General features: G+C 36.3%; 1 protein-coding gene across 1 annotated transcript; it reads right to left on the reverse strand.

Annotated features, from left to right (window-relative positions):
- Nucleotides 1-10665: 10665 nt before the first annotated feature.
- Nucleotides 10666-15240, reverse strand: LOC127093454 (uncharacterized). Its single transcript, XM_051032382.1, has 6 exons — nt 14400-15240; nt 13266-13523; nt 12646-13007; nt 12258-12575; nt 11832-12167; nt 10666-10905 (listed from the first exon to the last, which is right to left on the reverse strand). Exons 1-6 carry the CDS (start codon nt 15238-15240, stop codon nt 10666-10668), a joined length of 2355 nt encoding a protein of 784 aa, XP_050888339.1.
- Between the last annotated feature and the right edge of the window lie 1108 nt (nt 15241-16348).

Consider the following 16348-nt stretch of genomic DNA (forward strand, 5'->3'; position numbering starts at 1 on the left):
ACAACTCATCACCCTATCGACCTAAGATGAATGGGGCCGTGGAAGCCGCGAATAAAAATATCAAGAAAATCATCCAAAAGATGGTTGTCACGTACAAGGATTGGCATGAGATGTTACCTTTTGCGTTACATGGCTATCGCACGTCGATACGAACTTCAACAGGGGCAACCCCTTATTCCTTGGTATATGGAATGGAAGCAGTTCTCCCTATAGAAGTGGAGATCCCCTCGATGAGAGTCTTGATGGAGGCTAAGCTAGACGAGGTAGAATGGGTTCAATCAAGGTACGACGAGCTCAACCTTATTGAGGAGAAGCGCTTGAAAGCGTTAAGTCACAGTCAACTTTATCAAAGACGTCTTAAAAAGGCATTCGACAAGAAAGTTCGTCCCAGGGTGTTCCAAGAAGGGGACTTGGTGCTGAAGAAAATCTTGCCCATTCACAAGGACTCCAGAGGGAAATGGACACCAAATTATGAAGGTCCATTTGTGGTGGTTAGGGCCTTTTCCGGAGGCACTCTGATCCTAGCAACTATGGACGGTGATGAGTTGCCGCTTCCCACCAATACTAATGCTGTTAAAAAGTGCTTCGTCTAAAAAAAGTGGAATAATAAAAGCCGCTAAATCGAAAACCTAAAAGGGCGATTTAGGCAAAAATGGCTATCCTGGTGGATCGAAAACCCGAAAGGGCGATCCAGGCAAAAGTTAGGGATAAAAATAAAAGAGTTGACCTGCTGAGTTGAAAACCCGAAAGGGCGATTCAGGAAAAAATGGGTATCCTTGTGGATCGAAAACCCGAAAGGGCGGTCCAGGCAAAAGTTAGGAATTAATTCCAAGGAGAAGAGCTGTACTTTCAAGAGTCTAACATATCCCCCGAAGACAAAGAATCAATCTCCCCTACTTTTCAGGAGCAAGGTGCTTAGGCTATCAAAGACATAAGCATCGTAGCAGTGTGGAAACTCAATGTGAACTCAATATTTATTGCCATTTTGTTTCTATGCACAACAATTACCTCATTAAGGAATTGCGTCTTTATGTACAGTCACCCATTTAAGGGTCAAATCAATAAAAGAGAATTTTTCTCAACAAAAGTTATGCCCAAATCATTTTTGTATTTTACCTGTTTGTTTGCAAAGTACCTTTTGTTTTGATAAACATCACTCTTAAAACTATTGGAGAAAATAAAACACATGTTTGAACAAAGTAGTAAAATTGCTTTTGAAACAGTAAACGGACGAACCCTTTATCTCCAAGTTCATTCTTGTTTTTCATAGAGGTGAAGTATTGGTTGCATACACCTATGTTCCTTTCAACCACTAATTCACACCTCTCATAAATGTAGTCATGGTATAGCCAAACCGGGGCAAGGCTCCATTGCATTTCCAACAGAAACACTAATAAATCATGGATGGGGTATCACGTGTTGAGAAGTCTGAACCCTTCAGTGACTTGGAGCAACCCAAATTTATTCTTAAAATCACCTAGTGGGGCATCAAAACTTGATCTTCATTGGTCACCCCAATAACAAAAGTCCACACTACTGGCATCATTCCTCAAAGCAAAAACGGCTTAACTGGGGCATATCCCAATTACCCATTTGCATACCCGCATACATCACATGTGCCATGTACATCAATTACATACATAACCTTTCTACCAAATAGGAAAATTCACCAAGAAATAATCATACCAATCATTGGCATACATGTGCATAGCCTTATACGACTCGCATTCCTACATACACATCCTAAATATCCCTAGCAAATTGCATACTTGCATACATCCCATGCATCATCCCAGGCATAGAATTCCCACCTAAAGTGGAACATCATACAAAAATCAAATATTAAAATATCAGGATCCAAGGTCATTCATGTATATCTTGGACATTTCTCATTTCCAAATGAAGTTATTACCCTACATATGCTCGTGGAATTATTTCTCAGCAAATCATTTTTCAACTTTATGATTAATAATGATATTCCCAGCATTTTTCTTTACAATCATTGCTCCCCAAGCAGAGGTTACCCTAAAAAGTCTCTTATGAGCTTTTCCCCCTGCAGAGCATTTCTAGTAAATCTCCCTCAAAAGGAGTCCTTTCTTAAAAATTTCCCCCCAACACACGAATATTCGAGATACTGCTTCATTTATCTGAAGAATCTCATTTCTCTGTTTGAGATACTGCTTCATCAATTTGAAGAATCTCATTTGTTTTCTAGAGATACTGCTCTAATATCCTCGGAGAGTCTTAGATTCAATTAAGGTAGTTTTCCCTTGCTGGAACATCTTAATTCTATCATATAAGATGTTGTTTCGACTCGATACAGAGAATCTCACTTTTATTGTTTGAGATGCTGCTTCATCAATATAAGGAGTCTCATTTCAGATTTTCTTAGAGATACTGCTCTAAGTATCCTCGAAGAGCCTTAGGTTCAATTAAGGTATTTTTCCCTTGCTGGAACATCTTAATTCTATCATATAAGATGCTGCTTCGACCCGATATAGAGAATCTCACTTTTACTGTTTGAGATGTTGCTTCATCAATATGAAGAGTCTCATTTCAGATTTTTTTTAGAGATACTGCTCTAAGTATCCTCGAAGAGTCTTAGATTCAATTAAGGTATTTTTCCCTTGCTGGAACATCTTAATTCTATCATATAGTATGCTGCTTCGACCCGATACAGAGAATCTCACTTTTACTGTTTGAAATGCTGCTTCATCAATATGAAGAGTCTCATTTCATAATTTTTTAGAGATATTGCTCTAATATCCTCGGAGAGTCTTAGATTCAATTAAGGTATTTTTCCCTTGCTGGAACATCTTAATTCTATCATATAAGATGTTGTTTCGACTCGATACAGAGAATCTCACTTTTATTGTTTGAGATGCTGCTTCATCAATATAAGGAGTCTCATTTCAGATTTTCTTAGAGATACTGCTCTAAGTATCCTCGAAAAGCCTTAGGTTCAATTAAGGTATTTTTCCCTTGCTGGAACATCTTAATTCTATCATATAAGATGCTGCTTCGACCCGATATAGAGAATCTCACTTTTACTGTTTGAGATGTTGCTTCATCAATATGAAGAGTCTCATTTCAGATTTTTTTTAGAGATACTGCTCTAAGTATCCTCGAAGAGTCTTAGATTCAATTAAGGTATTTTTCCCTTGCTGGAACATCTTAATTCTATCATATAAGATGTTGCTTCGACCCGATACAGAGAATCTCACTTTTACTGTTTGAAATGCTGCTTCATCAATATGAAGAGTCTCATTTCATAATTTTTTAGAGATATTGCTCTAATATCCTCGGAGAGTCTTAGATTCAATTAAGGTATTTTTCCCTTGCTGGAACATCTTAATTCTATCATATAAGATGCTGCTTCGACCCGATACAGAGAATCTCACTTTTACTATTTGAGGTGCTGCTTCATCAAAATGAAGAGTCTCATTTCAGATTTTTTTTTAGAGATACTTCTCTAATATCCTCGGAGAGTCTTAGATTCAATTAAGGTATCTTTCCATTGCTGGAACATCTTAATTCTATCATATAAGATGCTGCTTCGACTCAATACAGAGACTTTCATTTTTACTGTTGAGATGCTGCTTCATCAATATGAAGGGTCTCATGCCAAATTTTCTTTATACTGCTCTAGCATCCTGGAAAAGTCTTGAGATTTATCTAGGGATGTCACCCCTTTACTAACATATCTCGACTGTGATGTCAAAGATATTGTTCTGACGACTCCTAGAAAGTCTTGGTTGTTCCGTTTTACTTTAGGATAATGTCTTTTACCATTTCTCACTGCATTTTCTTCCTGTATTTTCTTCCTTGCATTTCCTAGGACAAAATTTGGGTCTTTTTGTATTTAATTATCTCCCATCGCGAATGCACGAAGACTGCTGTCATTCTTACTTTCTGGTTCAAGGTAATTAAATAGGGGCAGCTGTCATACCCCAATTTTGTCCGGGTAAGGAAAAATCTTTCACCAGCATTCACTACCAGATGTTATAAGGCATGAACTCTATCTTAAGGAATAAGCTCTATCTTAGGGTTTCTCAGCCCTTAGTGACATCAAATCTTCAGTGACATTTTCATCTGTTGAGATCCTTGTACATGACTTAAGAAAACATTTGTTGCATTTGTCTCTTATTACTATTACTGAAGCATGGGATGGTATGTGCATTTTGGGATTTTTTGGTTAACAAGGCCCATTTTGGTTTATCCATGAGATCTCTTGGTTTTAAAAAAGGGCCATTCACATAAACATGTCCATAATTAATATTGCAAAGTGTGGTCCAAATCTTTTTACATTACTAATCCAAAGTCCATTTTCTTATTAGTAAGTATTAAGAGCCATGATTATATTTTATGATCACTTGTTATTAGCTCATTTTCACATCCCAAGTGTTTATGCCAAAGTCTCAATCCCTCATAAATACCTAAATTCAAGTTGCATTTGTTAAAACATGTATTTGTTTTAATTTAAGGTTAATTGTGAGAGGAGATTATGGTGATGGACCACGTTTAAGGTTCGTTTTGGTTGAAATTGAACTTTTAATGCTTATGGTATGTGTTGTTACGTAATAATTATTTAAGCCAATAATGAACATAACTAAAGGGTAACCAAATTGAAAGTCCAATTTTATTGCATTATGGCCCAAACCATTTTCAGATTGAGATAAAGTTTAAACACTTTAATTGATTAACATAAATAAAACATTGAGATAAAGCTTAAAATGTTAAAAAAGAGATTAATTGCATAATTGAATTTTAAAGTCTAAAGGTATTACAAATAATTCCAAAAGTTTACATGATTAATCCAAAAGCTAATACATTATCCAATATGTTACAAACAGATTAATACAATTGTCCAAAGTACAAAACGTTACATCAAAGTAATTAAGTGTTGTGCTGCAAATTCAAAATTGAAGGCAAAGCCTCTTGAAACCAGTTGCCAAGACCGTCCTGTAGGTCGAATCACCCCTTGGAATTCAAAGCATCCCAAAATCCAACCTCCAACTAAAGCAGGCGCATACTTCTTTCCAAATAGAAGTCACTTCCTTCGTGTGACCTGCAAACATCAGCTTAAGTCAAAAAAGGCTTATCAATAAGCGTTTAAGAAACTAAAGGATAATGAACAAATTAATCAATTTAAGGCTTTGCACAGAGAACCAAAGTAAACACCCAAAAAGGTATTTTGTAACCAGTTCAAAACAACATAGAATCCACAAGATAACAATCCCACAAAATCTGGGATGAAAGGCAAAAACTGACAGCTAATTTTAAAACTAAAAAAATCATCATGAAGAATATATATACCCAGAACATAAAACACAAAGAAAACAAGGTTAATTTCTGCTCACCCTAACATTCGAAAATAACAAATAATATCCAAAGAAAAAGGATGAAAACAGAGCAGAAGAGGACGAGAAGTTAAAGGAGAAGAAGAACTTATCATCGTCGGCGATGCAAACCAAGTAGCCTTTTCTTTACTTCTTCGCTTGAAATTCATATATTGCTGTAAATAAAACATAAAATCCCTTTGTTAATTTCATGAAACCATAGGGATTGCTGGGTTTAAATATAAATTAGGGTTAGGTTTTTTTTCTAGCTTTCTTACCGCTCGTTGTGCCGAATCCATTAGCAGTTGCCACACGTGGTTGACGTTGAGAATCGAACGGAGTTTTGAATCTCCGCTTTGAGAGGGGCGTCGATCCGGCCGTTTGAGAGAGATTTTGGAAGAACTGAGGCCGGATTTGGAATCTCCGGCCGAAAATAGGTGGGGTAAGTGCCGGAGAAGAAGGCGGCGTCGCCACGGTTGGCCGGCCGCCACCGTCTTCTCCTGCAGGTGTTGGCCGTGTGTGACGACGGAAAGGAGAGGAGAGTTGCAGAGCAACTCTGAGTTTTTAATTGATGAGAGAGAACGAAATGAGCAAATGAATACTCTCTCTCTCTCTCTCTCTCTCTCAAGTTTTGCTTTTATATGGTGGTGGGAGTTAACGCGTGGAGGCCAAATGGCCTCTCCAGAACGCTCCACGCGTGGTTGACTGTTGAGTCAACCAGGGGATCCCGTGTGGATCCCTCCACCGTATGGTGGTGTACCCTCTCAACCCATCCGCTTGATCTGTTGACTGGGTCAAGTCTCCAGATCTAATGGTATGGACATATCCGTGGGTCAATATAGTTGACCAGGCCTTAAGGGCCTTGTTGGCTTCGTTTTGGGCCAGATTCAATCCGGGCCCATGTCTTGTTTGGACTTTATTTTTCTTTTGCTCTACTAACACCCCCCTTGTTATTCAGTAGCAAGCCCAATTATTCTTATTTTTTTGTTGTTTTTATTTCATTTACTATCTTTCAAAAATATTATATATATTGTTATTGTTATTGTTAATACCTAATGATGATTATTTAATTACTTATTTATATCATTACTATTTAATTACTTATATATTATTTAATCAAATAATCCATTAATTATTTAATTAATTAATTATATTATTATTTCCATCACTTATAATTTAGATAATTACTTATTTTTGTGGAATGTGTGTGCATTATTATTTTGTATTTACTTATTTATACCAAGTCTTGAATACATATGTATGGCGTGTTACAATTGTGACAAGATTATGTCGATTTCACCGATTTAAAATCATTCAAACCAATTTCGAAATAAATCACATACTTCTCGATTCAATGTTGAGCCCATTTTCAAAATACCTTTTGTAAGTCGATTTCTTTTTAAAGCATCGATATCAACCTCATATGGCTTACTCTTGGGCCTTCTTACAATGAGACCTATTCGATTTTAATTAATCGATTAGATGAACTATTCACTAAATAAATTCGATTCATTCACAAAATACAAATTTAAAACCTCTATCCAACATCGAGTATTCTTTATTAAAATCAAATTAAAATACTTAATCACAATTAAATACTATTTCATTTAGGAATAAAAAGGAGATGATTTTGAGTTTTCAACTCCTCTCCTCGATTATTTGAACACGAATTCTTTTACTCGGTTAATCGAATAATCGTCATTTCTAATCCACCCAGGCACAAATAAGTCAAGTCCTTTTATAATAAGAAATGAAAAGGGAGATGACTTTGAGTCTTCAATTTTTCTCCTCGACTATTTGAATACAAGTTCCCTTACTTGGTTAGTCAAATAATTGTCGTTCCTCTACAAACCTCCAAACCCCGATAAAATCAAATTATTTTCACAGTAAGCTAAATGAAAAGGGAGTTGACTTTGAGTTTTTCAACTTCTTTCCTCAATTGGTTGAATACGAGTTCTCTTACTCGGTCAGTCGAACAATTGTCATTTTTCCACAAACATACAACCTAATCAAATCATTTTCTTAACAAACTATATGAAAAAGGAGATGGTTTTGAGCTTTCAACTCCTCTTCTCAAATGCCTGGATATGAGTTGTCTTACTCAGTCATTCAAGTACTTGTCGTTCAGTCTAAAATACGTCAATCATATACAACCTTATTTTCATAAATACTCAAATGAAACAGAAAGCGATCTAGAGTCTTCTATTCCTTTTCCCGAATATTAGGATACGAGTTGTCTTACTCGATTATCCGAGTACTCGTCATTCATTTAAAAAAAAACCTTAATTATTATCAAATCCTTTCTATAATTAAGGATGAAACAGAAAGCAGGCTAGAGTCTTCTATTCCTTTTCCCGAATATTAGGATAAGAGTTGTCTTACTCGATTATCCGAGTATTCATCATCCATTTAAAACACCTTAATTATTATCAAATCCTTTCTATAATTAAGGATGAAAAAGAAAGTGGTCTAGAGTCTTCTATTCCCTTCCCGACTGTTAGGATACGAGTTGTCTTACTCAACTATCCGAGTAATCGTCATCCAATTAAAAACATCTCAACCAATCAAAATATCCCACATATTAATCCAACTTGTCACCCCCATGTGACCTAAACTATTTTCAGAAAAAACACTGTTAATCCTTTCTAATGCACATAACAAACCAATGCTTGAGCCTCCTCCGAGAGTAGACAAGTCAACGTTTAGCCTTTAGGATGCGATCTAAACAGTTGTTCATTAAAAACACCAACCAACCGTAGTTCTCGAACTACGAATGCTCCGACTTCCTTATTACACCATAAGGATACGTAGGCAGAAGATTGTTGTATCTTCGCGAGCACACTAATAAAAAACCTCCCCTTTCCCTTTCTGAGGTTCTCATCCATTTCAATTTCTAATATTTTATAACCCAAAGATAACAAACAAACATAAATTAACACTCGAAATGCAAATTAGAACTAAAAGGTTCCCGTTGAGTACAACAGACGTAATGGGTGTTAATACCTTCCCCTTACGTAATCCACTCCCGAACCCGAATATGGTTGCGACGACCATTATTCCATTTCCAAAAGGTTTTATCGATATTTTCTTATTCCTTCATTGGGATAAATAAAGTTCGGTGGCGACTCTGTTCGAACATAAATATTTTCCACGACCATCGCGAGGAATCATATTTTTCGAGATGCGACATTGACAAGCACAATAGATATATGACAAATTTATATTCCTATATTCTGAATTAAGCAAACGGATGAATACAATCGTAAACTAAGCAAACACGATTTACAAACGGAATTTAACGACAAAGCAACGAAAACGACGATTAACAGTTAGGAATGCAATCATACGAATTTAATCAAAACCACTCCATAAAATACAGATTAAGAAAATGAAATTTCATAGAATAGAATTGAAAGAGAACGAAATTAAATTGATATGATAAAAACCTCAAAGCCTTGGAAATTCGGTTACAACTGATTGACTCTAGAAGATTAGTTCATCTTCATGATCGCACAAAGCAAAAATTTATCGTGAATAATGTGTGTTTACTACAGTATTGCGGCTGCCCTTTTAAACAGAATAAGGGTTTCACTTATAATTCAAACTGGGCTAGAAAACCTAAATTCGGTCCAACAAATGGCCCAAAATAAATTATTTCCTAAAGTACGAAACTTCAATGACTTATTTGAGAGTTATGCACTCCGAATCAGCTTCCGGCTTCAACACAAAAGTTGTAGCTCTTTCTCTTATCTTTCCAACGCATGTCAGAACGCGCAAAGCAGCATTCCGTAGCTCAAGTTATAATCTGAACAGTGGACAAGTATCAATTAACCGCTAAAACTGAAAATAGAAAACGAAAATATATTAAAGGCAAACATGAACTTGAATCTAAAAATACAATAAAATAGTAAAATAAGCAAAATAAAGTAGATAAATTCCTAAGTATAATTATACAAGAATGTGCATCAAAATGCACTAATCAAATTCCCCCACACTTGAACTTTTGCACTCCGAGCAAAATTACAATTTCAAAACAAAAGGAAAGAAAACAGAGCATGCACTTCCAAAAGTATTCAAGATACAAGGTACAAGCAGAAATCTAAGTCTAAGCTTCAAGAATATGGTGTTAGTAAGCAACTTTTTATGACATTTAAAGCAAATAGGAAAACAAATTACCAAAGAGTACATCAACAGCAGTAAGATCCTCACAAAATATAATTCACTCAACTCTCAAGTGTTTAGATTAACTATTTACACTCAAAGCATAACATGAAAGTTAGTACAACCATAAGCTTGAAAAGACTTTAACATCCATAATTTAAATACATGCGCACAAAGATCAAAATGACTTTTATTTGGTTGTAACGTGGCCAAGGTAAGGGTGAGATAAATTCTAAGGGACTAGGCTAAAATTCAAAGAGATAAAAGAGACTTGAAAGAAACTGCAGGAGTTGAATTTACAAAATATTTCATTCACTTGAACAACTCTATAACAATTGTTTTCTCTTCTCCTTTCTCTTTTTATTCATTTTTTTAGAAGGAGTATGTATTGACATGTATTGACATCCTTCTATTTTTTTCATTCATTTTTTTTTCTTTTCTATTTTTCTTTTCTTTTTCTGCCAACTTCTAAAATATTACAAACATAATTATTCAACCTTACACAACTCCAAACAATACTCTTTCAACCCTTTGAATATGGTGATAACATTGTTTTTCACTTCTCGGCTTGTAATGAGTTTTAAACAAAAAAAGGATAATAGGCTCAAGGGGGTTTCAAACAAGGGATGAAATTATTTCAGGGTTGGCTTTTTGGCTAACTGGCTAAACAAACAAAAAAATAAAAACAAAATTGCCTTTATCATATCAGTGTGCACAAGTAAAAACAACATCAACAAGAGTCAATTCAAGTTATAGAGACTAACAGACATGAGTGAATCACACAAGAAAGAAAGAGATGAATTTTTGTATGTTATCCATATAAGGCTCAAAGCTCACCAGGGTTAATGATCTACTACTAAATATATACAATTTAGAGTTTAGTCCTACCTATCATACTAAAAATGCACAACAAATTTTTCACATCACACCAAAAGACTTTAGTCAAGAGAACTAAGAAAAATACTCATAATTGTGACTCAAAAACCAAAGGAAAAAGCATGGAATTTTTTATTTATTTTAAATTTTAACCAAAAATAGAGGAAAATTAAAAACAAAACAAAACAAATAAATGGTTCCCTCCCCCACAATTAAAACATGCATTGTCCTCAATGAAAGGGCACAACTATTAAATAAGAGTGAGAGAAAAGGAAAAGGTGCTCCCTGGTCAAGTTGCATGGTAGGTGGGATTTTCCAAGGAAAGCTCTTCTAAGAGTGCATCCTCAGGCACCGCACTTTCATGGAATATCTTCAGGCGCTGCCCATTGACCTTAAAGGTTTTATCAATACCTGTATTTTTTATTTTTACTGCACCATGAGGGAAAATATTAGTAACAATAAAAGGGTCAATCCACTTGGATCGAAGTTTCCCAGCCATAAGCTTAAGGCGGGAGTTAAACAGTAAAACCTGTTGGCCCACAGAGAATTCCTTCCTAGAAATCATCTTATCATGAAAGTGCTTAGTTTTCTCTTTATAAATCCTAGAGCTCTCATAAGCCTCTAGCCTAAGTTCTTCAAGTTGTTGTAATTGGAGTTTTCTTTCAATACCTGCTTGTTGCATCTCTAAATTACAACTTTTTACCACCCAATAAGCACGATGTTCTATCTCTACAGGAAGGTGACATGCCTTACCAAAAACAAGTCGATAGGGGGACATCCCTATTGGTGTCTTAAAAGCGGTTCTTTGAGCCCAAAGTACGTTTTCTAGACGACGACTCCAGTCCTTCCTGTTTGGTTGCACCATTTTCTCTAAGACATGTTTGATCTCCCTGTTTGAGATCTCAGCTTTCCCATTAGTTTGTGGGTGATATACGGTAGAGACTCTATGCACAACTCCATACTTCCAAAGCAAAACTTCCATGGTGCGGTTACAGAAATGAGTTCCTTGGTCACTAATGATAGCTCGGGGATTTCAAACCTGCAAAAAATATTGGACCTGACAAAATCTGCAACAACTCTAGAATCATTAGTCCTAGTGGGGATAACTTCCACCCACTTTGAAACATAATCAACAACAAGCAAAATGTATAGAAAACCAAATGATATAAGAAAGGGACCCATGAAGTCGATTCCCCATACATCAAATACCTCACAGAAAAGCATAGGTTACTGAGGCATTTCACTCTTACGAGTGATGGATGTACCTGTTATTTGACACTCTTTACAAGTTCTATAGGTCTCATAGGCATTTTTAAAAATAGTGGGCCAATAGAAACCTGAGTCTAAGACTTTTCTTCCATTCCTTTGAGGACCAAAGTGCCCCCCTACTTGAGAAGCATGAGAAAGATGCAAAATAGATTCAATCTCATAGTCGAGGACACATCTCCTAATTACCTGATCACTACCAAACTTCCAAAGATATGGATCATCCCAAACATAATATTTGGCGTCACTCTTGAGTTTGTGAATTTGTGTCCTAGATGCACCTGCAGGAAAAATACCAGCAACAAGATAATTAACAATATCAACAAACCAAGGAGTAACCCCATGCAAAAGTAAAAGCTGCTCATCAGGAAAGTCATCCTGAATGGGAAAAGGATCTTCATCCCTCTCTATCCTGCTCAAATGATCAGCCACCAAGTTCTCAACTCCACTTTTATCTTTAATCTCCACATTAAACTCTTGGAGCAATAACATCCACCGAATCAATCTTGGTTTTGCTTCTGGCTTCTTCAACAAGTATTTTAAAGTTGCATGATCAGTAAAAACAACAACCTTGGAACCTAGCAAATATGATCTGAATTTATCAAGAGCAAAAACAATAGCTAGAAGTTCCTTTTCAGTGGTGGTGTAATTAGACTGCGCAGAATCTAAATTCCTAGAAGCATAATAAATAACATCGGCAGCCTTGACAACTCTTTGTGCAAGGACCACCCCAACAGCATAGTTAGAAGCATCACACATAATCTTGAAATGGAGGGTCCAATCAGGGGGTTGGATGATGGGGGCGGAGGTCAATGCTTTCTTCAAGAAGTCAAATGCTTTTTTGCAATTGTCATTGAAGTTGAAAGTGACGTCATTCTTCAACAAGTTTAACAACGAAAGAACTATCTTGTTGAAATCCTTTATTGTAAAAACCTGCATGACCAAGAAAATAACGAATCTCGTGAATGCAAGATGGGTAAGGAAGTGTAGAAATAACATCAACCTTAGCAGGGTCTACTGAAATTCCTTTTTCAGAAATTATGTGACCCGGGACAATTCCATGTTCGACCATAAAATGACATTTTTCATAATTTAAAACAAGGTCAGTTTTGATGCATCTCTCTAAAACCAAATTTAAACTATTTAAACATGCATCAAATGAAGAACCATAAATAGTGAAGTCATCCATAAACACTTCCATGCAATTTTCAATAAAATCAGTAAAAATGCTAATCATGCATCTCTGAAATGTGCCAGGAGCATTACAAAGACTAAAAGGAATCCTCCTATAAGCAAATGTACCGAATGGACACATAAAAGTGGTCTTTTCTTGATCTTCTGGTGCAATATGAATCTGAAAGTAACCTGAAAAACCATCAAGAAAACAGCAGTGTCATTTACCAGCTAGTCGTTCAAGCATTTGGTCAATGAACGACAAAGGGAAGTGATCCTTTCTAGTATCCTGATTCAATCTCCTGTAATAAATACAAACTCTCCAACTATTCTGAACTCTAGTGGGAACAAGTTCATTTTTTTCATTTTTGACCACTGTGAGTCCAGATTTCTTAGGTAAAACCTGCACTGGGCTTACCTATTTACTATCAGAGATAGGATAAATGATACCTGCTTGCAAGAGTTTGGTTACCTCTTTCTTCACAACATCTAGAATCAAAGGATTAAGTATACTTTGCGGCTGCCTCACTATTTTAAAACCATCCTCAAGTAAAATCATGTGCATACACATTGAGGGACTAATGCCTGGTATGTCAGCCAATGTCCACCCAATCGCCTTTTTATGCTTCCTCAAAACCTGCAAAAGCTTATTTTCTTGATCGAAATCAAGGTTGGAAGAAATTATAAATGGAAGTTTTTCATTACTATCTAAATAAGTATATTTCAGATTTTCGGGGAGTTGTTTCAGCTCTAGGGAAGTTTATTGCTTAATGGATGGGGTGTTTGGGACATCTGGGATGTCGAGAGCTTCAACTGCATAAACAACTTCATGGATAACTTCACATGTAGGAGAAATGTTACCCTGCAAGGCAACATCAATCTCAGCACATACAACACAAAGGTTAGTGTCAGTACAATCATCACATGAATAAACATCATCAAACCCAGATAGAGATGGAAAATCAAGTGAAAACAATTCAGAAAAAGTGTCATCAACCAACTCAGAGATTAATTCAATATGAAAAACATAATGCTCTTCCAAGGGATGTTTCATGGCATCGAAAATGTTAAATTTTGCGACAATGTCACCAAATTCCATGGACATGGTTCCATCGTCGACATCAATTTTTGTTTTCGCCATTTTCATGAACGGTCTGCCTAAAATGATGGGAGATCTGCTTGAATTTGTTTCTCCATACATGTCCAGAATGTAGAAATCTGCAGGAAAAATCAAGTCATTAACTTGAACAAGCACATCTTCCACTATTCCAATAGGGCGAGCATTGCTTCTGTTCGCTAGTTGAATGATTAAACCTGTATGCTATAAAGGACCAAGATCAAGGTTATTATAAACAGAAGTAGGCATAACATTAATGCCCGCTCCCAAATCAAGCATGCAATTTTCGAATTTACTATCCCCAATGGTACATGGAATAGAAAAAGTTCCCGGATCCTTTCACTTTTGGGGTATGGCCTGATTGAGGGATGAAACATTAGCTTTTTCAGGTGAATGTTTAGGCCGGATAAGGGCTGAAATGTTTTGACCCAAATTTACTCTCTCATTTCCCTTCAAACTTCTCTTACTTGTGCATAAGTCTTTTAGAAATTTTGCATACTTTGGAACCTGCTTAATAACATCAAGAAGCGGAATGTTTACCGCCACTTTTCTGAATACATATAAAATCTCTCTCTCCTTGTCTTCATCATCAGTCCTTTTATTTTTCAGCATTCTATGTGGGAAGGGAACTGGTGGCACATACTCCTTCTCTTTTTCTTTTTCAGTTTCTACCACAACAGAGGGTTCAGTTTCTATCACAATGGAAGAAGGTTCAGGTGTTACCTCAAGAATTTTTTTATTTTTTTCTGGGGTTGGTTCTGTTACCTTCCAGGATCTCAAGGAAATTGCACTCACATTAGCATTAGCCCCTTTTGGATTCACAACTGTTTGGGCAGGAAGTTGGTTTGATCCTTGGGCTTGCTGCATGGCATTCATCGAAGTGGAAAATTGTCCAATCTGTGTCTGCAAAGTCTGAATACTGGAATCCGTTCGTTGCTGAAATTGGAGTTCGTTAACAGCCATTTGTTTGGCAAGATCATATAATGAAGGTCCGGAAGGTGCAGAGGTGGAGACTTGGGGAGTGGTTTGTGGTTGTGGCAGGGGTATGACTATTTGTTGTTGAGTGGGCTGTTGGTTTCCATATCGAAGGTATGGATGGTTCCTCAAATTGGGATGATATTTGTTGGTGGACAAGTCAGGAATGTTGTACCCTTTCTGATTGTTGCTTTGGTTGAAAAAGTTAGTGGCATATGCTTGAGGCAACTGAGTGACCGACTCATCTTGAAGAATAGGACATGTGTCAGTTGGATGTTCAGTAGAAGTACAAATACCACACAACTTTGCTGTTTGAGATTTACTCACGGCCATTTGTTTCACTAAAGAAGTAAGTTCTTCAATTCTGGTTTCTAGAGCCTTGTTGGAAGAGGAAACCTGAATCTCATTCACACCTTTTGTTTGGACCATAGAATTATTTTTTGTTGTGAACTGTTAGGAGTTGAGTGACATGTTCTCAATCAGGGATTTGGCAGCAACTAGAGTTTTATCGATAAGTGCTCCACCACTAGCAGCATCAAGAATGTTTCTATCCATTGGTAACAATCTCTCATAGAAATACTGAATAAGCAGTTGTTCGGTAATTTGATGTTGAGGGCAGTTGGATACTAATTGTTTGAATCTCTCCCAATACTCAGCCAATGACTCATTTCCCTATCTAATACCACATATTTCTTTTCGGATTGATGCAGCCCTGGAGTCAGGAAAGTATCTCTCTAGGAAGACTCTCTTCAAATCATTCCAAGTCGTGATAGAATTCGGCTCAAGATAATATAACCAATCCTTGGCAGCACCCTGTAGTGAAAATGGGAAGGCTCTCAGCTTGATGTGATATTCGGTGATTCCTTCAGGTCTCAATGGTGTAGAGCAAACAACCTGAAATTCCTTAAGATGCTTATGTGGATCCTCACTTGCAAGACCACTAAACCTTTGCAACAAGTGTATTAAACCAGATTTCAACTCAAAAGGAAGAGTAACATCAGCATATTCAATACACAAACGATTGTAATTCATATCAGGAGCAGCAAGCTGCCTTAGTGTTCTTTGTTTAGCCATGTTATTAAAAGCAACTTCAGAATCAAAATCAAATAAGTTATGCAAATAGTCAGAATCAGAATCGCTAATGGGTGGTGAACTAGTGCTAGCTTGATTTTCTCTACAGCGTGCGTGCAAGGCTCTCTCTATCTCAGGATCAAAATAAAAAAGATCAGAACAACCAGACCTAGTAGCCAGAACTAATGCAACAACAAATGTGAAAATGCCAACAATGTCCCTATTAGGCAGAAATAAAAAGAAATAAGAAATATGATCAAAATAAATTCAGAAAAATACAAAAACACAAAATTTAATCTAATTAGGAGAAATAAGAATTTTGGAAATTTTTTTGAATTTTTTCGAGACTATGAAAACAGAAAAAATTCAT

The sequence above is a fragment of the Lathyrus oleraceus genome, chromosome 1, assembly GCF_024323335.1.
Source record: "Lathyrus oleraceus cultivar Zhongwan6 chromosome 1, CAAS_Psat_ZW6_1.0, whole genome shotgun sequence".
NCBI classification, from domain to species: domain Eukaryota; kingdom Viridiplantae; phylum Streptophyta; class Magnoliopsida; order Fabales; family Fabaceae; genus Lathyrus; species Lathyrus oleraceus.